The sequence below is a fragment of the Myotis lucifugus genome, unplaced genomic scaffold (assembly GCF_000147115.1).
Source record: "Myotis lucifugus unplaced genomic scaffold, Myoluc2.0 scaffold_71, whole genome shotgun sequence".
NCBI lineage: Eukaryota > Metazoa > Chordata > Mammalia > Chiroptera > Vespertilionidae > Myotis > Myotis lucifugus.
In genome coordinates, this window is record NW_005871119.1 from 500,187 (window position 1) to 527,540 (window position 27,354).

Here is a 27,354-nt window from a genome sequence, read left to right on the forward strand (position 1 = left end):
CAAAGAATGGAGTTAATTTCCTTCTTAGTTTCTATTCACTTGCAAGAAAACTGGACTTCAAAATCATAACTTTTCCAACATAATCTCCCCATGACAGCATTTCATTTGAAGAAAATCTACAAATTAAAAAACACCTTAAAAAATTAACTGTCAAACATACCTCAGTTTTAATATCTGAGTACTCCTGGGTTAAAAAAAATAGCATGCCACAGAAAATTTTTGAATATGAATAAAACAAACTACCTTACCGGTCTCTGACTGTTCAGAATGTAACTCTGAGGTATGGTTCCCGTCTGCAATGTAAACTGGAAAACTTGAGCACTCCAGGAAGAGCTGGCAGGCAGCAAGGAAGGCAGAAAGGTATTCTTTGGAAGTTTTCTGTTTACTTATATTTCTGTCTTTTACATCTCCATGTGAATCCCTGTCCCATTTTGAAGTGTCTCCTTGCTCTCGGCTGAGATCCCCATGATGCTCTGTAGCCAAAGCTTGTGAGAAAGAGTTACTCTGAACAATGTAGAGGTTGATAAGTCTGGTGAGAAACTGCTGGACATACTCCAAGCAGCACTGCATTGCAGTCTTTTGGACTGTCTTCCCACCTCGGGTTGCTGTCCCCTGAGTGACTAGGGAGGCAGGCTGGATGATGGTTTCTTCAGATCCCACAGTGGAAGCCGTTTCTGTCTCAGAGGATGTGCTACCAATTGGGATGGCAGCTGCTCCCTGCCCCTCACTCAGTTCTCTGTCAATGTCGTCAGTTCGATCTGCTTGATACTGTATAAACTCAGTGAATCCACTCTCTGATGACTGACTACTTGGTGGATTTTCTCCATCTTCAAACACTTCAGTAGGATTTTCAAGAGTAACTGATGATACCTGGTAGAGATGAAAAAGAACTGCTTAGTAGCTAAATGTATATATTAGGAATTAAAAATTAGAAATGACCATATTTGGAGAAAAGTCAATTTTAGATTCCTATTCACAACTTTATATATTCAGTTAAATCTTAAAATAGTTTCTACAATTGATTTATATGTCTATGATAATCAATAGGAAATATGGATATGGTTCTAATGAATATGTCAATTTAACTCATTCAGTAAATATTTTTCACCATATGCATAGCATAAAGTTATGTTCATCAGGGCAAAATATGTGAATGTACAAATTTCTAAGATTCATATCCTTTTTTTCAAAAGACTAAGAATTTATTCAATCTACTTCATGAAAACACTTTCCTAATGTCTAAATAATGTAATTTTCCTAATGTCTAAATAATGTAACTTTCCTAATGTCTAAACAATGTAAGGAAAAAGAATTAGAACTAAATCTAATAGGTCATCTGTTTAGGACCTCATGAGTGTGAAATTTGTCTGAAAAGTATAAAGTACTATCTAAATGTTTGCTATTAACATTCTTACATTCTTTCAGTAAACAGTTACTGGACCTACATTATGTGCCAGACACTGTATTGGGTACTAGGAATTAAAGGAATAGTTTATAATCTAGAGGACAAGATAGGAAACAATTAATTAAAATATAAATTAAAAAATGAAGCAGCTACTGCAGTACAGCGGGAATGGGTAGACTGTTCCCCTCCCTATGATAAGACTAAGTACAGATCATTATGCATATTTTCTGGCCTAGTGCAAGTAAACAAGAGTCTCAGCATGAGTTCTTTGGGAAATTGTGCCAGAGCATCATTTGAATTTGAGTAAGATCTCTAAAGATAAGTACTCAATGCTCTGCTGCCACAAAGTGTGGCCTCACCCAATGTTCCTTGCTTCAGTGAATCAGACCACCATTCATCAACCCAGGAAGGCAGAAACCTAGGGGGGATTCTTGGAACCTTGTCCACCTCTCCTCCACACTTCTTTTACATCCACTTCAGTATAGTGGTTAAGGGTGCTGGCCATTAGTCAGCTAAGGCTCTGCCACTTACTAGCTTGGGAAGTTCTTTAACTTCAAACCTTAGTCTCCTAATTTGTATAAATGACATGACAATAATTCCTACATTTTACAGTTGCTATGAGGCTTAAGTAAGACAGGATATATAAAGTACCTGGCATAATACCTGACACTTAATAGACATTCAATAAATGTTAGTAATTACTCATTACCCTTACCGATCCATTACTACTACCTATACCTGGCTAATCCATCCATTTCTCTGTCTTAACTCCCCCATCTTAGCACGTTACCACCACTTCTCACCAGCACTACTGCAGGTCTCCCCACACCTATTTTTGTTTCTAAATCCACACTCCACACTGCAGCCAGAGTAATTTTTCTCACACACAAATCTGATTATGTCACTTGCCTTTTTCCCTTGAGTGTGTTCCTAAGATAAAGAGTAAAAGCCTTAGTACAGTGAATAAGCTCTGTAAGACCTGGCTCCTGCCTACCTCAAGAGCTGGATCTCCCCTGCACTGTCTGCAATGAGTAAATGTTCTTTCCTCTAGCAAATGTTCTCTTCTTTCTTCCTCACTCATACCCTAAATTCCTTTGGGGTTTCACTCAATCCTTTCTCAAGAAAGCCTTCTTGACCCCCAATCTAGATCAGATCCATATTTCTACCACTCATATTTTCCTTCATACATTCATCACAACTGTAATTAAATGTGTAATTATTTGTTTAATGTCTGTCTCCTAGAAAGAAAGGGTAGAGAGGGCAGAGACTGTGCCTAGTTCAACCTCTGGATACCCAGCATTAGTGAATGAATGAAAACAGGCTATATTCTCTATTTCAAAGATAAGAAAACTTAGGCTCTGGGGAGTTAAAAGATAAATTAAAACAACAAAAACAACAACAAACTTGCCCTAGCCCCATGGTCAGCAAACCGCGGCTCGTGAGCCACATGGGGCTCCTTGGCCCCTTCAGTGTGGCTCTTCCACAAAATACTGGCTCTTCCACAAAATACCGACTTCTGCGCATGGGCCACAAAGTTTCAATCGCTCTGTATGTGCGTGCCCACAGGTGGTATTTTGTGGAAGAGCCACACTCAAGGGGCCCAAGAGCCTCATGTGGCTCGCGAGCCGCGGTTTGCGGATCCGCAGTTTGCTGACCACTGCAGCCAGTTTGGCTCAGTGGATAGAGCATCAGCCCACAGACTGAAGGGTCCCGGGATCAATTAGATTCTGGTCAAGAGCAGGTACCTTGGTTGCAGGCTTGATCCCCAACCCTGGTAGGTGTGAGTGTGTCTCTCTCACATCAATGTTTCTCTCTCTCTGTCTCTCCCCGTCCCTTACTCTCTCTAAAAATCACTGGAAAAATATCCTCAGGTGAGGATTAACAACAACAAAAACAACCCCCAAAAAACTTGCCCAAGGTTACAACAAATAAATTTATTAGTTAGAAGAGCTCAATTAGGTGATTCTAATCTTCATAGCTCTTATCACCATATAATATCACTTTATCTGTAACAGTATGAAATTTTCATATTATAATGCCAAAGTTAGAGATGGCTATCATAATGACCTTATCAATTTTCTGAAAGGTTAACAATCATCTAAAATCATGTATTAATACACTTTTTTAAATGTATTATTTAAATGGTAGAATTGTCATTAGTTTTAGTGTAAAGTCATTTCTGTATTGATCTTTTTTAAAGATCAAAAAACAATGGATATTAAATTACTAGAATTCAAGCCACAAAATTCAATTAAACTTGCATACATTTATAATATTTAGTTGTATGGTCTATATTACATAACTAGACTTCAGATTATTTTATAATAAAATTTTTCTGAAAATAGAAATAACATGTTTTGGGCATTTGGGTATAGAGATCCAATACACTGATTTTTTTTTAAATGTTTTAAGAGCATAGAGACTTATAATTTTTTAAATATATATATATTTTATTGATTTTTTACAGAGAGGAAGGGAGAGGGATAGAGAGTTAGAAACATCAATGAGAGAGAAACATCGATCAGCTGCCTCCTGCACACCTCCTACTGGGGATGTGCCCGCAACCAAGGTACATGCCCTTGACCAGAATTGAACCTGGGACCTTTCAGTTCGCAGGCCGACACTCTATCCACTGAGCCAAACCGGTTAGGGCGAGACTTATTTACAGAAAATACCCTCAGCTTTCAAATATGATCAATATTCAGACATCTCAGTGAAGATACCACCATTGTACTTCAGTAAAAAATTGGAAAGAAGATATAAGCCCTGGGAACATAGAAGAAAACCAGAGACAGAGGTGGTGGTGGGGAGCAATAGGAAGGGAGTAGGGGAGAGAGAGACAGAGACAGAGAGAGGAGCATATGCTAAGGTTAATGAACCATTATATATTTTTAAAAGTATATTATTTAATTGTATTTCATTACTAAAAATTGATGTTCCCAATACCTTACCGTTAATCATCAATAAGTGCCTCCAGATGTTTTCTACATAGTAAATATTCATATATTTAAATATGCTGAAAGAATGTTCAGGTCCTTTCCCTACTCTCACTAATCTCATTTATATAAATAGCAAAGCTTCAAAAGCAGTTAATACTTATTCTAGTTTTATTTCTAAGATCCAAGAGGCATACATTAAGGAAAAAAAACAAACAAAATGAATTTCCCAACAATAGAATCATATCATAACAGAATGTCACATATAAATAAGCAGTAGGAAGGAAAGTCAGAGACAGGTTTTAGTTTATGTAAGATAATCCTGGATATATTTAAATTGATTGAGGGTCAGTAATGATCATTTCATATATGAAGATCGATATATTTAGAAGGACCAAGAAAAGTTTTAGGACTATTAGTTGGTGATAAAAATTGTATGAAATTGTCCTGATAATATATTTTTCCTGGCTGAACAATAAAAAAGCAACTGACAAAAAAAACAAGGGCAACTCCACAAATCCTGGATTTAGGTAACAAACCTTGTATGCCAGAAATTTTAAAATCTTTATTGTAAGATAGTGCCACTGTAACTATATAATTTCATTAATATTTTTGTTAATTTTTGCTAAAAATATTTTAATATCATAAACTTGAAAGCTTTTGAATTACTGATGTTGCCATAGATGTTTTGCAGGAGTTTAAGTATGTTACTAGTGCTAGATTAAAATCATTATAATTCTATTCAATGTCATAGAGTAAGCATTATGAATCTAGAAGAGATTCTGTATTTCAAGAAGAGCATGTAAAAAACCTACTGTATACATATGAAAGGACCAGTAAAGTTTAGATTATAAACATGTGGCTACTGAGCACTTGTAATGTAGCTGATCTGACAGAGGTACTAAATTTTCTTATTTCAAGTGTTTTTGAAAAAAATTTAGAATTTGAACAAAGATATGCTAAAGTGCAAAATACACACTGAAATTTTGAAAACAGTACAAAAAAGAATGTAAAATATCTAACTTTTTATATTACATCAATTTTATGATTACATGTTGAAATCATAATAAATTATCTAGAAAGGCCTAAATAAAATATAATTAAAATTATTTTTTCCTGTTTCTTTTTACTATTTAAAAATGACTACCAGAGCCCTGGTCAGTTTGGTTCAGAGGTTAGAGCATTGGCATCGGCCCATAGAACAAAGTGTCTCAGGTTTGATTCCCAGTCAAGGGCATGTGCCTTGCTTACAGGTTCAATCCCAGGCCCCGGTCAGGGATCATGGGGGAAGCAACCAATCAATGTGTCTCTCTTACACCAATGTTTCTTTCTCTTTCTCTTTCCCCCTCCTCTCTTCCTTCCACTCTCTAAGAAAAAAATCAATGAAAAAAATATCAAGTGAGGATGAAAAAAATAAATAAATAAAAGTGGCTACCAGAAATTTTAAAATTACATATGTTGCTGGCATTATATTTCTATTGGAAAGTGTTGATATAAACAGTTAAATTGCACTAGAGCCAAAGTCTAGATAATGGTCTACTGCCACACATTTGGATCTATGCAAGATTCACTAAATCGTTTGGTATATGACTTTACTCAGATATTATTCTGCTTTGAAGAAATAAACAGTTGACCCTTGAACAACATAGGGAGAGGGGAGATGTCAACCCCCTGACCCATAAACAGTTGAAATACATGTATAATTTTTGCCTCTCCCCAAAACTTAACTACTAATAGCCCAGTGTTGACAGGAAACCTTACAGATAACAGAAACAAGTCTATTAGCACTTGTTTGTATGTTATATGTAGTATATACTATGTTCTTACAATAAACTAGAGAAAAGAAAATGTTAAGAAGCCATAAGAAAAATACATATACAGTATTATACTGTATTTTTAAAAAATATATTTTTATTGATTTCAGAGAGTAAAGGAGAGACAGAGACAGACAGAAACATCAGTGAGAGAGAATCATTGATTGGCCACTTCCTGCACGCCCCACACTGGGACCGGCCTACACCTGGGCACACACAGGGAATCGAACCATGACCTCCTGGTTCATAGGTAGAAGCTCAATCACTGAGCCACGCTGGCTGGGCTAGACTGTATTTTTGGACAGTGTAAGTTTGCACCATCTGTCAATACCTATACCAACATTATCACATATAACACAACACATTGTAGATCTTACATATATTAATAACATTGGACATCAAAAATGAAAAGATAATGTGAAGAAGAAATTCATAATTATCCACTGGTATAACAATTCATACATTGACCACAAAGCAGCATCAACACCACTGCTTTATGGTAGCTTAGAGTCATTGATATGATTGCTTCATGGTAGCCTAGCCTATATACTAATGAATAAATCACTATAAAATTTTATGGCATACAGTATTACAGTCATATTCATAATACAGAAATGGAAATATTGTTACATTTTAAAAATAAAACCACTTACCTCTGATGATTGGCTGATAAGCAGTTTCTTCAATTACAGGAAAGGAGCATAATGTAAGTAATGTAATTATTTGAAAGCAAACTTATAAAACAGTAAGAGAATATATTATTAATTTATTAAATATTATTCACCTTATGCCTATGCAAGGATAAGCTATCCACTTTCATACAAGTCATCCACACAAGGTTATCATACAGTTGTTGTGCAGTTATTAAATTTTCACATGAAGACACATATACAATAGATAAGTTTATAAACTCCATGACATGATGATTAGCTACTATTCATTAATTGGACATGGAACATCATAAATGTCTTCATCCTCATCTTCACATTGAGTAGGCTTAGGAGGAGGAAGAAGAGAGGTTGGTCTTGCTGTTTCAGGTGCAAAAGAGGTGGAACGGGTGGAAGGAATGGAAGGGGAGGCAGGGAGGTTGGTAAAACTTTACAGAAATACATTGCAATTCCTGACCTTTTCCTTTTCATTTCTCTAAAAATGTTTCCATACGGTACCAATCCTTTCATCGTGTGCTTTATTTAGTTTTAAGCACCTGTATCATAGAAGGGCCTATATCATAAAAGAAGTCAAGCGTAGTCTTAAATAAGTGAAACCCTTGTGCCAAACCGTCTAATGTCAATTTGTTTTCTGGCACTGCTGCTTCTATCTCCTTCTCCTCCTTGTCTGGCATTGCTAGTCCAGAGCACTCATCTCCATCAAGTTATCTTCCGTCAATTCCTCTGGTGTGGTGTCTATTTATTCTTGAATTTCTCCAAGATTCATATGTTGAAACCCTTCACCCCCCTTTTTTGCCATATTCACAATATATTTCATGATTTCCTTGATTGACTCTGTCTTAAATCCTGTGAAGTCACTCACAACATCAGGGAACAGTTTTCTCCAGTAGAAATTTATAGTTTCAGGCTTGATGGCTTTCACAGCTTTTTACATAACAATGATGGCATCTTCAATGGTGTAATCCTTCCTGACATTCATGATGTTCTATCAAGGTTCTCTTCTCTTCCATAGCACTGACAATCCTTCCCATAAAGTACCCTTTGTAATGGCCTTAAAGGTCCTCATGACCTCCCGACCTAGAGGCTGAATTGGAGACATTGTGTTTGAGGGCAGTAGACACTTCCAGACTTTTGATATTGAATGGATGGGGCTCTGGGTGGTCAGAGGCATTGTCCAATGTCAAACAAACTTTAAAAGGTAGTCCCTTACTGGCAAGGTAAGGGACAAAGCAGCGATGGAACCAATGCAGAGAAAGGGTTCTTGTTGTTCAAGTCTTCTCATTATACAGTGAAAAGACCGGCAGCTGGTGTTTATCTTCCTCATTGAAGGCTCAGGGTTCAGCAGCTTTATAGACAAAGGCAGTCCTGATCATAAACCTGACTGTATTTGCACAAGAGTAATGTTAGCCTTTCCCTTCCTGTCTTAATACCTGGTGCTCACATCTCTTCCTCAGTAATAAATGTCCTTTGGGGGTGTATTTCCCCAGAATATGGCATTTTCGTCTGCATTAAAAACCTGTCAGGCAGGTATTCTTTCTCCCCCATGATTTTCTTAATAGTGTCTAGGATCTCATCTGCTGCCTCTTGGTTGGCAGAAACTGCTTCTGCTATTATCTTGACATTTTTTTAAACCAAACCTCTTTCTAAAATTATTCTCCAGCTTCATGGAAGGACCTGGAGAGTATTATGCTAAGCAAAATAAGCCAGTCAGAGAAAGATAAGTATCACATGTTCTCACTTCTATGTCACATCTAATAAACAAAACAGATCCAGAGACACAGAAGCATGGAACAGACTGTCGAATCTCAGAGGGAAGGCAAAGGATAGGTGGGAGGGTGGGAAGAGATCAACCAAAGAACTTGTATGCATATATTCGTAATCCATGGACACAGACTGTAGGGTGATAAAGGCCTGGGGCAGGGAGGCGGGCTAGAAGGGGTCAATGAAGTAAAAAGGGGACATGTGTAATATTTTCAATAATAAAGATTTTAAATGAATAAATAAAATAATTCTCCAGCTTTAGAGCCTTCACCTTCCTTTCACTTTAATTTGTCACATAATGACTTCACTTTTCTTGATTAATATTAGAGGTATGCCTTTCTTATAGCAATCTTGCACCCACATAAAAGCTGCATTTTCAATAAGAGATAAGATATTTGCAAGGGGTTTGGTTTGCTTCTGCTGGCACAGGTATAGTGGCTGCTTCACAAATTTTCTTTTTTTTTTTTTTTTAAACAATTAAACAATGGTCTTAACACTGGATTCATTTATCTTGAAATGGCGGCAAACACAGCTGCAGATCTCAATCTACGAAACATACCAATTTTGTCTTGTAATGTCATGACTTTTCTCTGCTTCTTGGGAGTACTTCCAGTATCATCAGTGGCATTATCTATGAGTCTCATGGTGTTATTCAAGGCTTATGGTATAGCACTAAACATGATAAAAGATACGCAAGAACTATGAGAGATCACTTTTTTACTTCAATATGCAATTACTGTAGACAAGCCGCTTACACAGAGATATTAGATGATTAGTGTCACACGTCTTAAGTGGATACTCGCAACACTTGTGCTCATTGCAAGAGCAACAGGATGTGGCTATGAAATTATTACAGTAATACAGTATGTACTAGAATTAATTTTATCACTTATGTTTATTTTTGTGTTTTTTTAATTCTCACCTGAGGATATTTTTTTCCATTGATTTCTAGAGAGAGTGGAAGGGAGTGAGGAGGGGGGGAGGGAGGGAGAGAGAGGGAGAGAAGAGAGAGAGAGAGAGAGAGAGAGAGAGAGAGAGAGAGAGAGAGAGATTGACATGAGAGACACATCTATTGGCTGCCTCCTGTACAGACCGGCAACTGGGGATGGAACCCACAACCTGGGTATGTTTCCTGACCAGGAATCAAACATGCCACCTTTGGTGTATGGGACGATGCTCCAACAAACTGAGCCACGCTGACCAGGCCATTTGAGAATAAGTACTGATAAATTTTAAATTTTTAATAATAGACGTATATATTTTATGCTAGTAAATGATAAAATAGATTATTATCTACATATATTTCATGCATTCATGATATATCTAACCTTTGCCTAATTTTGTCATTTCTAAGCTACAGGTTCATCTATGAGTTTTTTCAAATTGTTGCAAATCTCCCAGAATTTTATATTTATTGAAAAAATCTGTGTATAAGTGGACCTACACAGTTCAAACCCATGTTATTTAAGGGTCAACTGTAACTGGTCTAATAACATAATTAACAGCTAATATTACCTTTTTGTCTTCCCATTCTTTCACTGAGTTGTTCTGCCCACTTGGAAACTGCAAAACACCTCCAGTACTGGCAGCTAACAGTGGAGGCTGAACTTTGCTAAGGATCTTTGAGCAGAGCCTGAGTGAATCTGTGAGTTCAGACAAGTGCAATGTCTGGAGATGGCTTGTCAGGGCAGAAACCATCCTGAGCAGCAACTGGGGCAAGTGTTCTGTCTGGATTTCAATATAAGTCTCCTGAAAATAAAAGTGAAGTGACAAAAGTTTAAATATGCAATCCAAAAGTTATATTATTTCACTGATTTTTAATCTATATAAAAAAGGAAATAATTTTTACTCATCTGTCATATTTTATATATGTCATGCTCTTAATTAACATTGTATAATCATTTTATTATTAATGATATAAAATTTATATTCCCAAATTCTCAATTTAAGTATTTCAAAGATATATAATAAAACAATCCCCATTTTATTTGCTACATTACTGAAGTTATAACAAAAGTGAATACAATACAAACAGGCTGAATGTCATACCTGACACAACACCCTCATACTTCTAGTAGGCTTCAAAATGAGAAAGCAAAGAATTTAGGAGAGAAAAAGGGAAAAGATTCCCAAAAGTTATCATTTATTAGAAAGAATCATTAATGAATATAAATACATCATATTATTTTACACTAAACATTTAAAATTTCAGTAACATGCAATTATGAAGTATATTCCATGTATTATATAAGACTTGTACATGTATTATGTATATATGTTACAGGACAAAATACTTGGAAAATTTTACGGAAAAAAAAAAGCTAAGCCACAAGGGAAAAAATATTTATTAAAGATAAAATTTATTTGAAGATAAGGTTTGTCTTCAACATGAAATATCTAAACTATATTAGATTTCCTCAATATTTTTTACCAAGGTCATCTTACCAAAGAAACTATAGGAGGCAGAAATTGGTCAGCTGTAACTCAGATGACTCACTATCTCCAGGCCCAGTCTGAAGTCTGGCATGCATTGTCCTCCTAAAGGCACAAAATTCACTTTATCAAGTATACTATCAAGTAAAATGAACATGTGACAACATCATTGGTTATTTTTAATGAGGGTCAATTCAGCAGTGGGACACAGACAGTAACGTTCTTATGATGAAGTATATTCCCTTTTCCCCAGGACACCACTGTACCTCTATGTGGAAAATTCCCAGGGCAAGACTCCTAGGTTTAACCTCTCCCTATTACTCCCATCCTGTATTTCCAAGTGTTCTGGATGGATTTCACTTTTGGGGACTTATTTCCTATTGCTCCCACTACAGATATCATCTCCTAGTTAAAAAGGATTATTTGTTGCTTTATTTCTAATTTCAGGGCCTTTGTTGATACACACTTGTCCACCTGGACTTTCACCCTCCCTCAACCTCATTCTCTCATATACAGAATGTATCTGTCCTTCAAGATTTAAGATCAAATGTTACCTCCTCCAGGAAGCCTCTTCTGATCCAAGCAGTAGAGATCATTACTCCAACATTCACATCAAATCATATTAATCCTATATGACCATCTACTGCCCTACACTCTGATGACACAAGTTAAGAAGAATATGGTACAGCCCTAACCAGCAAGAAATATAAACATATAGATAAGTAAATGTAATAATGTGACAGTATAGGAAAAGTTGATTCTGATGAGAGACTTGAAGGAGTCATAGAAGGCTACTGAAAAGTGGGTGATCTCTATATAGGACAATACCAGATGGGCAAAAGACAAAAAATATGTTTTAAGAAATAGCATAAGTGCAGCATGAAAGTAATGTCTGTGCAGGGACTAGTCCAGGTTACCTAAAAAAGGATGGATGTGTATGTTTGTAAAAGAGAAATGAAGGCCAGGTGGCAAAAAGACACTCATAATTCCTTGGCATTCCTATTTTAATCTCTCTACTAAGGCATTTGTAAGTTTTAATTTAATACTAGGAATATGTATGTGCATGTCTTACTTGTTCTTACTACAAAGTCTTTAAAAATAGAGACTAGATATGCCTAGCATAATGCTTTTCAACTGGGTACTCAGTATCTGAATCAGTAAATGTACAATTAATTTATCACATCAGCATTTATAGTTTCAAAAGACTTCTAATCCCAAATTCATACAGGCTTACTTTGTGACTATATGCTCCTGAGGCTTGAGAGGTTAATCTGGTTCTGAGAGAATTTGAACTACATTTCAGACAGAGATTCTACTTGGGTTCACTAGTGTCCTTGGGTTTTTAGAGCATTTTTTAAACTTTATGTCCTAGGGGGTGAAGGGCTTTTATTACTCAACTAGAGGCCCAGTGCACAAATTTGTGCACGGGTGGAGTCCCTTGGCCTGGCTGGCAATTGGGGCCAATCGGGGCTGATAGCCAGGGGGAGGGACCGCGGGAGGTTGGCAGGCCATGGGAGGTTGGCTGTGGGAGCACACTGAGCACCAGGGGGCAGCTCCTGCGTTGAGCGTCTGCCCCTGGTGGTCAGTCACATCATAGCGACCAGTCGACTGGTTGTTCAGTCTCTTAGGCTTTTATATATATAGATAGTGACAATATAGCTGGTTCTATGGCTTTAAAAACACAAATATGACACTAAGGAATTTTCTGTTCTTCAAAGTGGGAATAATTTTGGGAATGTGTTCTAAGGCAGCAACCACAAATATGCTATTTTCTCTACAACAAAAACCAAACTGGATTAGTATAGATTGCAGAGGGAAAATTTTTCATGTATACTGGTGACTGAATAACTTACCTCTGAACTATTCAATTCTAAGATTATATGATCAATAATTCTATATTCTAGAATAACAAGGTACAGCCAGATTATGGCTATTAAATATATATAACAGTTGTAAATAGTAGCGGTAAAATGTACAAAAAAATCTTTCCATTAGATTGAAGAACTTAAAAAACAAAGAAAAGGCTGGCTTTGAATGCTACTAAATTAAAATGAAAGAAAGAGTTTAACATACCTACAACATTCTTCAAACCAACGTGCCACATAATCCCACATATAATAAGGTTCAAAGGAATTAAAGAGAAGGTTGGCAGTTTTAATCAGCTCTGCTGTTTTCTTATTTTCCCTTAATTTACTAAAAAAGGAAAAGAAAACATAATAAATATTAACATTTATTTTTGCAAATTTAAATTTTAGTACAATGTTGTTAGGGTGTACATATTCCTAGGCAGTTGTTAAAACACTTGCATGTAAGAAAATTGGAATATATGATTTTTATCTACTGCCACTCTCTTATTACATTCTAAGTAATTATTTTTCCAAATCTGAGTTTTCATAACTCAACTGTACGATCAAAGATAAAACATTAGACTTGCGTAAGAAAAAACTACTGCCCTTCCAGTAAAAGAACAGGAAATTTTTTTGAACTATTTTGAGTATCTGACTCTTAATTTGGCATTAAATTACCTTGTTTCACTTGGCATATATAAATTGAGTAGTGATTTGATTTTGACAGCCTTGATTCTGAAGTAACTTTGTCTGCTTTCCTGTAAGATTTACTTAAGAAAGGTTAAGTTTGCCCTGACCAGTTTGGCTCAGTGGATAGAGCATCGGCTTGTGGACTGAGGGGTCCCAGGTTCGATTCCGGTCAAGGGCATGTACCTTGGTTGCGGGCACATCCCCAGTAGGGGGTGTGCAGGAAGCAGCTGATCGATGTTTCTAACTCTCTACCCCTCTTCCTTCCTCTCTGTAAAAAAATCAATAAAGTATATATTAAAAAAAAAAAAGAAAGGTTAAGTTTATTTGTTGAATTTCAATCTAGTATTCTTAGCTTGAAAAACAAAACAGCAAAAAAACTAATACTGTATATAGCCATTATTACTAAAGTCCTATCAGGGAAAATAACTTTGTTATTGCAAGTGGGAATCCTTTAGCTTATTAATTACCCACTTACCTATCTCCTGCCACCCTCCTTACAATAAAAATAATCATTTTTATATATAGTGAGGTACTGCCAATGCATTTAGCAAGTTGCAAGACATATCCCCACATTAAAGACTAATTAAATACTCTACAAGACAATATAAATTATCAGAGTACAGAATAAAACAGTGTATCAGTTTAGTCAATATTAACTTCTCAAACAAAAATTACAGGATATTATATTTACTAAAAATAAAAAACTGCCTATTATTATGTTTTAATATATAAAAGTATGTTTTAGGGAAAGCTCAGGTTATCTCAGTTTTGCCAAGGAGACACTAATGAAATGAAAATTATGTAAAAGAAATTGTAGTCTTAGAACCTTTGTCATATTATAATGAAACTTAAAAGTGGTAAGCTGCTTAATGTAGAGAAGAAATTTAAAAAGTAAGATTTTGTCAACATGTATCGATCACTGACTTAAAGAGGAGGACATGCTAATTTTATATGAGTTATCCTAGGCATTAAAAAATGTGTTTAGCCCTGGGGCTCCTGCAGGAGGCAACCAGTCAATATGTCTCTCACATCAGTGTGTGTTTTTTTCTCTCTCTTCTGCTCCCCTGTCGTTCTCCCCTCTCCCTTCCTTTCACTCTCTCTAAAAATCAATGGAAAAAATATCCTCAGGTGAGGATTAAAACAACAACAAAAGTGTTTATATATACCTGAAAAAGAAATAACCCTAACTTTAAAAAAAAGTTATTTAAAGAACATTTGGTACCCTTTGATTCACTTAATTCTGTGTTCAAGTCATAAGTCATGTCATGCTTAATTTTTTGGTAATCTACCTGCTTAATTGAGCATGATCCTTGCTGAAGGGTGGTTCCATCTGAAGATCCAATTCTGCTTTGCACTGAGAATACAATGTTCTAAATACTTCAATTAGGACATCTTCTAGAATTACAGGCCCTAAAATGAATATACATATTAAAGAAAGAATTAATTAGCATTGGCAAATCATGATTATCTAAAAACTGGCCGAAGTAAAGAATGCTTTAAAACAAGTATTTTTTAAAATGAATTTATTGGAGTGACAGTGGTTAATAAAAGTATATAGATTTCTAGTATACAATTCTACAATTGTAATATACAAATCTAGTATACAATTCACCTGTATATGCATTGTATTGTGTTGTTTACCACCCAAAGTCAAGTCTCCTTCCAACACCATTTATCCTCCCTTAACCCTCTCCTACACTCCCTTTCCTTTCTCTCTAGCAATCACCATACTGTTGTCTATGTCCGAATCTTTTATTTTTCCCTTTGCTTAATCCCTTCATCCTTTCTCACCCAGCTCCCAACTCCCTCTGCCCTGACAGCTGTCAGTCTTAAAACAAGTATTTTTTTTTTTTACAATAGTTTCTTTTTTCCCCTAGAAGCTAAACTAAACTTTACATTTGGATAACCTAATAGTAAATAACTGAGCAAATGTTTATTTAACTTTAGGCTGACATAACAGAAATTATAGAATCAGGGAAATTGGTTTTGTCAATTAATAGTTGTTACTTTGGAAAATTTAACTTCTTTGAGCTTTAGTTTCCTCATCTAGAATGAGGATAATAATACCAAGCTTACATAAAGGTTGTTAGGGTCATGAAAAATATTTGTAAGGTGGGTAGCATAATTCCCAGGATATAATGACTATTCAGTAAATGATAGTAATATTACTACTATCTTGAATTTAAGTAATATAAGAAGGAACTGGGCTAACCTTTATTGCTATAATAGACAGCAATATCCTTAAAAAAAATTCCTGAGCTTCAATATATTAGTGCATATTAGCTAAAATAAACTCTCAAAGCCATTGATACAACTCACTTTAAATTTTTTATTTTAAGAAATTAGGTACTATGTTATTTCATTTTTTTGTGCTAGTATTTATGCTTATTAATTTTTGTCCTAGGGGCCATAACTAACTTCCCAATAGAATGATTATATAAGAAATATATAATGAAGGAAGGGAAAATATACAAGACAAAGGGAGTGCGGGGAAAAATGCTGAGGGATACAACCCAAGTACTTTTGCTCAAGTCCTTGAATACTGTGAACTATAAGACAGCTATGCCCGGCTGGTGTGGCTCAGTGGTTGACTACTGACTCATGAACCAGGAGGTCATGGTTTGAATTCTGATTGGGGCACATGCCTGGGTTTTGGGCTAAATCCCCAGTGGGGGGATGTGCAGGAGGCAGCCAATCAATGATTCTCTCTCATCATTGACGTTTCTATCTCTTACTCTCTCTCCCTTCCTCTCTGAAATCAATTTTTAAAAAGCACACATATTTACAAGAAGTCATGACATATCATAAATGTTTCAATTTCAGTAACTTAATAAGGATTAAGAAAATTTTAGATAGAATCTTTAAAATGACTTCTCTTTTACACACACAGATAACATACCAGTTGCATACATATCTACCTTCTTAACATTCTAGAGTGAATGTTAGGTAAGAAATTGTTAAGAATGTGTATTTAAAGGTCACCTCAAAATACAGCAATTTTTCTAAATAACAACTTTGCCTTATTTTTCTTATGAAAGAATACAAAACATGTGATCTTATTACCTAGCTCAGGTTTGTCCAGTAAACTGATCAAAATACGAAAAGGTTTTAGATCCTGTGTTAAAGTGGTCTCTTCTCCAAATCCATTCATGTGTAAGATCCCCACCATTGCCTTTAAAAAGAAAAAGTACACTAGTCATTTAAATAAAGTTTTCAAATAATTTTTTTCAAAAGAAAAATATTTTTAATACATTGCCTATTGCTTTTCTGAAGCTTTCAATGAAGTTGGCTTTATCCTTCCACTAGGGGGAAAATATGTTACATTCATTTTTCTTGAGAAGAAAAAAGTGCTTACATTTTTTTTCTAGAAAAAAAGTGGAAAGTTAAAGAATATCTAGAAAATAAAGTTATGAGTTATTTGACTGCCCAAAAGATAAAAATATTTATATTTAAGATAATCAATGTGCATCAAACTATGCCACATCATATGGTAGTGTCTGCCAGTATACAATTATTTTCCCATTGGTGACTCCAGACCATCTATATTCTTATAACCTCCTTCATTTTAAAATGCTTCAGATACAGTATACTATGTATTTTCTTATTTTATTTTGAGATATCCTAAATAAATAAAATTGATGTAAAAATAATATAAAATAAATCTATAGTTCATTTTAACATTTCAATTACAAAAGTAATTTTACCAAACATTTAGATTCCTGTTGCAACCCAAATTTCCCTGGGGCTTCAGAGGAAATAACACAGATCCTGGCTCATTTTTGGAAAAGCTCCAATTTTCATAGGGCAGACAGGTGAGAAGCTGCAACTATGTTTTAATAAAGTCATGAAAACAAACTAAAAAAAAATAAAATCTCTGGACTTACACAGAAGTGAGTCAATCTTAAAATTACTTATTCATTTTATTGTGGTCATTTGTTTATTATCGTCACTCAGGAAGTTTGTGAGTCTTGTCTCTACCTCTCCAATTATGAATTAATTCAATTAAGGTAGAACCTTGTCTTACACTTGTTGAGCAACTCTAATGGTCAGAGAGTAACCAAAATGAAAATATTCATTACCTGGACCAACAATTCTTTTGAAAAGGTAGTAAAATAGTAAGTGGCATGTTCTTCAGGATTACTGTGTCTTGTGCTTCTGGGTCCTATGATAGCACCGTTGTTATCAAAACCTCCACAGAAATAAATTGCGAAATAAATTAAAATTCTCAAAACTGTTGTTCACTAACACCAAAACAACAAATATCTCAAAACTAAACACTTACCGATTAGTAGCCCAATCAATGTCAGCAAGAGAGATCATTTTAGATAGTTTAATAAAGGAAAACCAATTCAATATGGAAGTGAGTATCATAGTATTCTTTCAGAATTATCCTGTTTTTTTCTTTACATAAGTCTTATGAACAGTGAAATAACTGCAGGGTCAGAAAATTAAAATTAAGTGATATTGTGTCCGACTCCAGGTGGTAATGAGTTGTGAAGACAGGGCAAACACTGATGAAAAGTATAGAAGAACAAAGTATGCACGATGCTTTATTGCCTGAGAGACTGGTACCATGTGTGGGTCAGTAGTACTAGTCCTGATTCCTTTGATGACTTAAAAATTTTAGGAATTAGGGAGATAAAGGGAGGAAAAGTGGGAGATACCTATAATACTATCAACAATAAAAATATGTATTTTAAAAATTTTAGGAATTATGTCTCTATTTTGATTAAGTTATTCTTCTTTGTCTAAATATTTATAGTAGAACAATCTCAACTTATAAGGGCAGAAAAAGCTTATCAAAGGGATCATGACTTATGAATTAGCCTCTTCAACTAAGAAGCTTTTGAAATTTCTTCATACAATACACAATTAATAGTGTTTACATTTTAATTGTCTATTTAAACAAATTTTTTAGTTTCTTCATTTAGGCCATACATAGCACTTGATAATATTTATGTATAACAAACTTTCCTCCATCTTTTCCCAGCTAAGACTACACATGAAACACCTACCTAGAAGCCATGCATAAAGTCTTCGGTTCAGAGACATGTCCCTCCTTAGTACTACATGAAGGGCTGCTGACAAGATCCTGATCATATCTGGTCGAGTGGCCTGAAAAAGTTAGGAATGTGGTTATATTTAATCACATATAAAAACATTACTTTTTCCTCTTTAAAAAACAAAACACATACCTTACAATACATTCAGAAGTTTATTTTATTAAAGGAAACCTGGTTTTAGCTAAAAAAGGCAAAGTTAAAAGAAAGATAAAAGGAAGCCTGTTAATTGATGTTAGGGTTTTTTCTTTCTTTTTTATTTATTTGTTTTTATAAATCTTTATTTTTGAAAGTATTACATGTCCCTTTTTCCCCCATTGCCCTCTCCTCCCCCTCACCGCCAAGCCTTCATTACCCTATTGTCTGTGCCTATGGGTTATGCATAGATGCATATGAGAATTGATGTTAGTTTTAACAACATTGCTAAATAATCCATTTAGAACAGAAGCTTGGAGTGTGAGCATTAGAAAGTAACACTGAAATCAACTAGTTAACAATCACTCTCAAATGAAAAACCCGAGTTTCACAGAGCCTCAGTACTTAGCCTAATGTAAAAGCCTGGTTAGTGCCCAAGTTGGATAAGAAGTGACCTCCCTTTAATCACAAACTGGTGACCATTTTACTACACCATTCTTCTTGGCAGTATTAAAAAGGGATTCACCCTTTTTATTTGTTTTAAAGGAATCTTAGAGAAATAATTGAGATGTTACAAAATACAAATCATCAACAGCTGACAAATTACAGGCACTCATCAAAACACAAATGTTTTCCATTAACCTAAGAAACTCTCAAAGTGTGATTCCCAGACTCTAAGGCAGTGGTTTTCAACCTTGGCTGCACATTAGAATCATGTGGGAATCTTTTTAAAATCCTGATTTCTGGGCCTCAGGGTTTTAAAAAGATTCCCAGGTGATTCTAATGTGCAGCCAAGGTTGAGAACCACTGCTCTAAGGGAATCTCTAAGACCCTTTCAGGAGGTCCATAAGGTAAAAACTAGATCAGAACAATAGCAAGATGTTCTGTTTTTTTACTATATTGATATTTGCCCTGATCATGTGATAGGGGGTAAAACTGCTGGCATCGCCCTAACCGGTTTGGCTCAGCGGATAGAGTGTCGGCCTGCGGACTCAAGGGTCCCAGGTTCGATTCGCGGTGAAGGGCACATCCCCAGTGTGGAGTGTGCAGGAGGCAGCTGATCGATGTTTCTCTCTCATCGATGTTTCTAACTCTCTATCCCTCTCCTTTCCTCTCTGTAAAAAATCAATAAAATATACTAAAAAATATATACTTTAAAAAAGCTGGCATCTTAGCAAGAAAGGAAGCAGTACAGCAGTGGCAACCACTGCACTTGTAGTCATTGTATTTTTTTAGTGCCATACACTTGTATTACAATAAGAAACCAAAACAAACAATAAAAGTCAGTTTCACTTAAGAATGTTGTTGAAGCAGCAAAAATTTACTTTATAAAATATTGACCCTTTTAGTACATTTTTAAATATTCTGTGTAATAAAATGGGAAGTACACATAACATACTCCTGTGTATACTGCAGTATGATAGATGTCTCAAAGAAACTCACTTGTATGACTGAATTTTGAACTGACCTACCAGATTTTTTTCAGAGAATACCATTTTTACCTGAAAGAATGATTGACACAAACTATGATTATCATGCTTGGACACTTGAAAGACATTTTCTCAAAAAAATTAAAAAATAGCCCTAGCCGGTTTGGCTCAGTAGATGGAGTGTCGGCCTTTGGACCAAAGGGTCCCAGGTTCAATTCTGGTCAAGGGCACATGCCTGGGTTGTGGGCTCGATCCCCAGTGGGGGGTGTGCAGTAGGCAGCCAATCAATTATTTTTTCTCATCATTGATGTTTCTATCTCTCCCTCTTCCTTCCTCTTTGAAATCAATAAAAATATATTTTAAAATAAATAAATAAATAAAATAAAAATAAAGTGAGCCTATCACTTCAAGAAAAACAATTAAAAATTTTTTAAAAAATTAAAATAAGAAAAACAATTAATAGTCATAGAAAGAGGGAAAGTGGAGAACAAAGATGACTTTTTCATGATCCTTATTCTCGGGAAATCTAATGATTTGGTACAGAAATAGAAGAAAGAGTGTTAGAATTGGGCCTGGGTAGGGCATTACTTTTAAAAGATAGTCAACATAGCTGTTATTTTCATAATACGAATTATAGAAGGTAAGGCTTGAAAAAGTCTTGGTTAGGAGGGATACAGAGGTGGTGGAGTAAGAAAGTACTGAAGAAAGCTCAGGCTGAAAAAAGATTGAGAAACAGTGGTCAGTGAAATTACAAATTAATTCTTCTCAATTTAAGTCTACACTGACTTAATTTCTCAGATATTGTTGAGTCACCTATCAGTATACTGAAGAACTAATAATATTGAATGTTTGCAAGGGAAGAAAGCAATGGGAAAGTTTAAGAACAAAGGTCAATAAAGGGACATAATATTTTAAGCTTTTGAGCCACATACATTTCTTTGGCATATTCTTCTTTATTTTCTTTTGTGGGCCTTTAAAAAAGTAAAAATTACTCGTATCTTGTGGGTTATTCACCAGCCCTATACTAGTAAGTTTAGACTACATTGAGATGTCCCAGGGAATGTTCCTGTGAAAAGCCAGAGTGAAATAAGGCTTGATTTAAGGATGGAAAGACTCCAAATAGAAACTGGGGGTGATTTATGTCCCAATTAGCAACAGTATTGGCAATGAAGTATAAAATTCTTCTATTATTGATAATTCAATTTCAAAATTAATAAAGTAATAAAGAAAAAGTTGAGCATGACCGATCATAATAAAACTCACTAGTTATCTAACTACCGTTCTTTAAAGAAACCTCAAATAATAGTTTTTTCTGCTAATGACTTTTAAGAAATAAACTTACATTTCCAAGGTAGAAATTCTCTTATTACTTTTGTTAGACATGTAGTTCACCATTCTGAATGCTTACATACTGGTGCTCTACATCATTCCACATTAAGGTTTACAACTCAAAAGTATTTAGATGACTTCTTTAAAAAAATGAGGATACTGATTAAATTAAAGTTCCAGCAATGAAATGCTTCAATTATGATTTGTTAAATTAATTGCTCCCATTTGTAATAAAAGTTCTAGAGGATATCACTGTGAATCATTATTTGCAAAGGTCTGACAATCTCAAAATCACCAAACCAAGAAAAGAAAACAGGACAGAGATAACAGCTGGTAGAAGGCCTGGGTTCAAAGTCCTGGCACATTCACAACTAGCAATGAGTACTTCCTGCTTATTATAGGTTAGAACTGTTTTTAAAGGTATGAAATGACCTATTTCAATTAACATATTCTTATCCAAATCAACAAACTTTTTTCTGTATAATTGTCACAAGTTCCACTCCTTGAAAGAGCACTTGTTTTCCATGTACTTACTAGTTTATAAAACAAAAGAATCCAGCTTAAATAACTATACATCATAAATTCTGATTTTACAAAGAATGCCTTATATTAATACTAGAGGCCCAGTGCACAAAATTCGTGCACTCGGGTGGTGGGGGGGAGTCCCTCAGAACAGCCTGCTCCCTCTCACAGTCCAGGAGCCCTCAGGGGATGTCCCACTGATGGCAGTTGGACATCCTTAGCGCTGCTGCGGAGGCAGGAGAGGCTCCCACCTCCCACCACCACCGCTGCACTCGCCAGCTGTGAGCCTGGCTCAGAGCTTCTGGCTGAGCAGCGCTCCCCCTGTGGGAGCGCACTGACCACCAGGGGACAGCTCCTGCATTGAGCATCTGCCCCCTGGTGATCAGTGCGCGTCACAGCGACCAGTCATTCTGTCGTTTGGTTGATTTGCATATTAGCCTTTTATTATATAGGATCAGCATTAATGTTTTACCTGACTCATGTGGAATGGAAAACAGAAAAGTATGAGGTCCAGCGTGCTTCTCTGTACAAGTACACTTGAGTCCTGCACCGAGGTACTTACTGCTTCTACCTAAAATGAGAGAGCCTTTAGTATCTATTATCTATTGTTACACTGGGAAACGTTTAACATGAAAATGTAACAACTCTTCATTTTCTCCCATAAATAAAAATATGATTCTGAGCATCTTATCAATAATTAAATATATTTACATCACTCTGAATAGGTAAATACGTATATTATGATGGCTTAAAAATGAAGAAGCACAAGAGTATAAAGCAAAAAGGTTCTCTCCCATCTCCATCTTCCAACCATTCATCCAATTTCCTTTTTGCAAGCAACCAGTATTACTAGTGAATATTTTCTGCAAGTATAAGTAAACAAAAATACACAGGCATATATCCAAAACCCTGCCATTTTCATTTTAAAATATATTTTGGAGATCGTTCGTTATCAGTACATAAAGTACTCTATTATTCTTTATGGCCATGGAAGTACTTTATTTCATATATAAACTCTCTGTATTTAACTAGGTTCCTAAGATAGACATTTATACTGTTTGCAGACATTTATTATTGTAAATAATGCTGCAATATACTTACGTAATATACAAATACATCCCTCAAAGTAGTGTTGCCAGGTCTTAAGGTAAACACAATTGCAACTTAATCAGTGTGATGCTTTAAGGTTACATATATTTATATTCCCACCAGCTATGTGTGACAGTTTCTGTTTTTCCATGTCTACCCATGCATTTTTATTTTTGTCACTCTGATATATGAAAACTGATATCTTGGTGTATTTAAATTTTTATTTCTCTTATAAGTAATGTTGAGCACCTTTTCATGTTTAAATTATTTTTATTTCTTAGGTACATTATCTGTTCAAATGCATTCTTCCACTATATTTATTGATAGTACCTCTTTCAATATTAGAGAGTTTAGTTCTTTCACTATGACTTGTTGCAAATGGTTTTCCAATTATGGCATTTGTCTTTCAAAAAAATTTATAAAATGACTTGTTCAAAACTTTCATTAAATAATTAAAAGGAGCCCAGCCGGCGTGGCTCAGTGGTTGAGCGTTGACCTGGAAACCAGAAGGTCCTGGGTTCGATTTCCGGTCAGGGTACATGCCCGGGTTGCGGGCTTGATCCCCAGTGTGGGGAGTGCAGGAGGCAGCCAATCAATGATTCTCTCTCATCATGGATGTTTCTATCTCTCTCTCCCTCTCTGAAATCAATAAAAAAAAAATTTTTTTAATAATTAAAAGGAAATGCAAAAACCAATACATTTAAAGATCTACATAAAAATGGTGTAGCCATTTTGGAAAATAATATGCCAGTTTCTTGTAAACTTAAATATACATTACAAGAAAATGTAGGAGTAAATACTTGTGACCTTGGATTAGACACAATTTCTTAGATATTATATAACACCGAAAGCACAAATGACAAGAGAAAAAACATAAATTGGACTTGATCAAAATTAAAACTTTTGTGCTTCAAAGGACACAATTAAAAACTGAAATCCTGGCCGGTTTGGCTCAGTTGGTTGAAGCGTTGTCCCATACCCCATTCAATTCCTAATCAGGACACATATCCAGGCTGCAGGTTTGATCCCCGGTGGGATGCATACAGGAGGCAACAGATCCAAGTTTCTCTCTTACATTAATGTTTCTTTCTTTCTCTCTCTCTCCTCTCCCTCTCTCTCTCTAAAATCAATTTTAAAAGAAAACATATCCTCAAGTGAGGATTTAAAAAAAAAGGAAGCTGACAAGATAATCCACAGAATGGGGAAAATATTTTCAAGTCATACATACATATGGGTTTAATATTCAAAATAAATAAAGAACTCTCACAACTCAACAAGAAAAAGAGAAATAACCCAATTTAAATAATGAGCAAGCACTTTGAATAGACACTTCTCCAAAGAAGATATAAAAATGGTCCAAAACTACAAGAAAATACACTCAATATTATTAGTCATTAGAGAAACGCAAATCAAAACTACTTCACATTCACTAGGATGAGTATAATAAAAAGACAGACAATAACATGTGTTCACAAGGATGTGCAGAAGTAGGACCCCTCATATATTGCTGGTGGAAATGTAAATTGGTACAGTCACTATGGAAAACAGCTTTCCAGTTCCTCAAAAAGTTAATCATAGAGTTACCATATGACCCAGCAATTCCACTTCTAAGTATATACTCAAAAGAAAACATGCTTACAGAAACACTTATTCATGAATGTTCATAGAGCATCATTCTTAACAGCGAAAAAGTAGACAAGACCCAGAAGTCCCTCAACTGATGAATGGGAAAACAAAATGTGATACAGATATCCATATAATGGAATATTATTCAGCCATAAAAAGGAGTGAAGTACTGACACATGCTTCAAATCTTGAAAATATTATGGTAAGTGAAAAAAGCCATTCATAAAAGATTACATATTATATAAATCCATTTATATAAAATGTCTAGAACAGGAAATTTACAGAAACAGAAAACAGATAAGTGGTTCCTAGGGGCAGGAATAAAGGAGTATGGTGAGTGGGAATGGGGTAATGAAAATGTTCTGATATTGGATAGTGATGACAGTTGCACAGATTTATGAATATAGTAAAAACCAATAAACTGTACAACTTAAAAGGGTATGTGAATTATATATATCAATAAAGCTGTATTTAAAAAAAGTTAAAAATACATTTACCATATAAACCAAATATTCTATTCCTAGGTATTTTCCCAAGAAATAAGAACATATGTCCACACAAGGAATTCTATGCACATGTTTACAGTACCTTTCCATAATTACCCCAAACTGGAAACAATTTAATCATCCATTAATCAGTGAATAAGTAAACAAACTGTGGTACATTCATACCATACTACACAGCATGATAAAGGAACAAATTACTCATATATGCAAAAACATAAATGAATCTCAAATCTGTTATGTCAAGTGAAGGAAACAAGAATTGCTATGCTCTACCCGCCTGGCTCACTGGTAGAGTGTCAACCTATGAACCAGAAGGTTATGTTTTGATTTCGGTCAGGGAACCTGCCCAGGTTGCAGGCTCAATTCCCAGTAGGGAACTTGCAGGATGCAGCCAATCAATGATTCTCTCTCATCATTGATGTTTTTTATCTCTCTGTCCCTCTCCCCTCGTCTCTGAAATCAATAAAAATATATTTTTAAAAAAAGAATTAATGGCTAATACAGTATTATTCTATTTACATAACATTCTGGGGAAAGCACAACTATGGAAACAGAAAACAGACCAGTGTTTGCAAAAGCCTAGGAGTGTAGGGGAAGGGGAGTGACCACAAAGGGGCACAAAAGAACATTTTATGGTGATATAAATAAATATCCTATATTTTGATTGTAGCATTGGTCTCATGACTATGTGTCTGTCAAAATTCATAAAACTGTACATGCTCGACAAGTTAATTTCAGTGTATGTTAATTATACTTTAATAAATATAACTGAAAATCTGCACAAAAATCTCAATCATATCATAATCATGTGGAAGTAAAGTACAGGATGATTAATTAAAATTTGTGTGTTTTTTTTTTTAATTTTCCAAAGGACCCTTGAGGCTTTGTTTTTTAATCCTTGAGTATTTTAAGAGTACAACCTTCCAGAGATAAATGGTTTCCTTCTATTCTTAATCTTCAAATTAAAAAAGTATAAACAATCAGTGTGATTTTTTCCACTATCTGATTTTAGTACTACATCCTCTGACACAAATCCCACACAGAATATAGCTATCATTTTGTCTAAAACATGTCTTTCCTACAAAGAAAACTATGATCAAAGAGAAGGTTCATTTCAGAATAACATAATAAATGTGGCTATGTTAACAGTGGTCTGATAAGAAAGCAAGATGATATAAAGACTACTTATTTGCTTGAATAACAGATAATAAAAATAACATATAAATAACAATTTCCTTTTCATGAAAAAAAAATTCTGAAGATTTTAAAAACAATAATTACTGATTATTTTTGTCTTAAGTTTCCTTGATGAAAAAGGTAAGCTCCATGAAAATAGGAACTTTGTTTGTGGCATGACTTTCAATAACTGTCTGAAATAGTGTACTGATTCTAAAGAAGTATTTGTTCAAGGAGCAACCATATATGGACCTACCATTAACTCAATATCACTGCCAATTATATAAAGTTGATCTTCCATGGAAAGCTTCCTGTTCAAATGGGCGAGAACATACGTGATTCCAGGTAAACGCACAGCAGGACTGGTGAGAAGACTACCCCAGAGGGCACTATAGAATGCTGATTGGTCCACTGCAGCAGCAACCTTTTCCAACAATGTGTTTGTTCTGAGGACAAAATAAGATAGTTTAAGAAGGGAATGATTTATTGTCAGATAATAAATTGTTATTCTCTTCCAGCAAGTATGAAAGTATCCATGTTATAGTCATATGCTCCACTCCAGAGACAAGTGTGGTAGCCTGGAAGAAGCATGTACTTTAGAAATCAGAGGACTGGATTTAAGTCCCGTCTCCACCATTTACTAGCTGTGTAATTTGGGAAATCACTTAATACATCTTCAGTTCAGTTTCTTCATCTATAAAACTAAGATAACAAAAACAATATCACAAGTCCTATCTATTTCAGCGGGTTGTTAAACACCATACACTTTTAGTTAGTAGTACTCTTATAGCAAAACATATTTTCTGTTAATTTTCAATAAAATCTTAAAAGGGCATTTCCAAATATTTCCTTCTCTTTAAAATCACACTATGTAATTCACAACAACTTTGATGAATTAGACCTATAACAAAATCATTACTGCTCTAT

The 27,354-nt window shown here is 35.0% G+C and overlaps 2 protein-coding genes across 3 annotated transcripts in view; both read right to left on the reverse strand.

The window, feature by feature from the left end:
- DOPEY1 (dopey family member 1) overlaps nt 1-10,762 on the reverse strand; it is a 52,934-nt gene extending 42,172 nt beyond the window's left edge. For both annotated transcript variants that reach the window (XM_023755180.1, XM_023755179.1), the window contains exons 1-3: nt 10,634-10,762; nt 10,100-10,333; nt 249-870 (exon numbers count right to left, since the gene is read on the reverse strand). In XM_023755180.1, coding sequence (XP_023610948.1) covers nt 249-870; nt 10,100-10,333; nt 10,634-10,651 — 874 coding nt within the window. In that variant the 5' untranslated portion in view covers nt 10,652-10,762. The remainder of the gene's footprint in view (nt 1-248; nt 871-10,099; nt 10,334-10,633) is intronic.
- A 267-nt stretch (nt 10,763-11,029) lies between these two features.
- Nucleotides 11,030-27,354, reverse strand: part of LOC102427437 (protein dopey-1) — a 47,305-nt gene continuing 30,980 nt past the window's right edge. Inside the window, exons 4-11 of the mRNA XM_014457194.2 lie at nt 26,684-26,873; nt 22,503-22,601; nt 18,570-18,669; nt 17,634-17,743; nt 16,618-16,726; nt 14,844-14,964; nt 13,091-13,210; nt 11,030-11,122 (exon numbers count right to left, since the gene is read on the reverse strand). Coding sequence (XP_014312680.1) covers nt 11,038-11,122; nt 13,091-13,210; nt 14,844-14,964; nt 16,618-16,726; nt 17,634-17,743; nt 18,570-18,669; nt 22,503-22,601; nt 26,684-26,873 — 934 coding nt within the window. The 3' untranslated portion in view covers nt 11,030-11,037. The remainder of the gene's footprint in view (nt 11,123-13,090; nt 13,211-14,843; nt 14,965-16,617; nt 16,727-17,633; nt 17,744-18,569; nt 18,670-22,502; nt 22,602-26,683; nt 26,874-27,354) is intronic.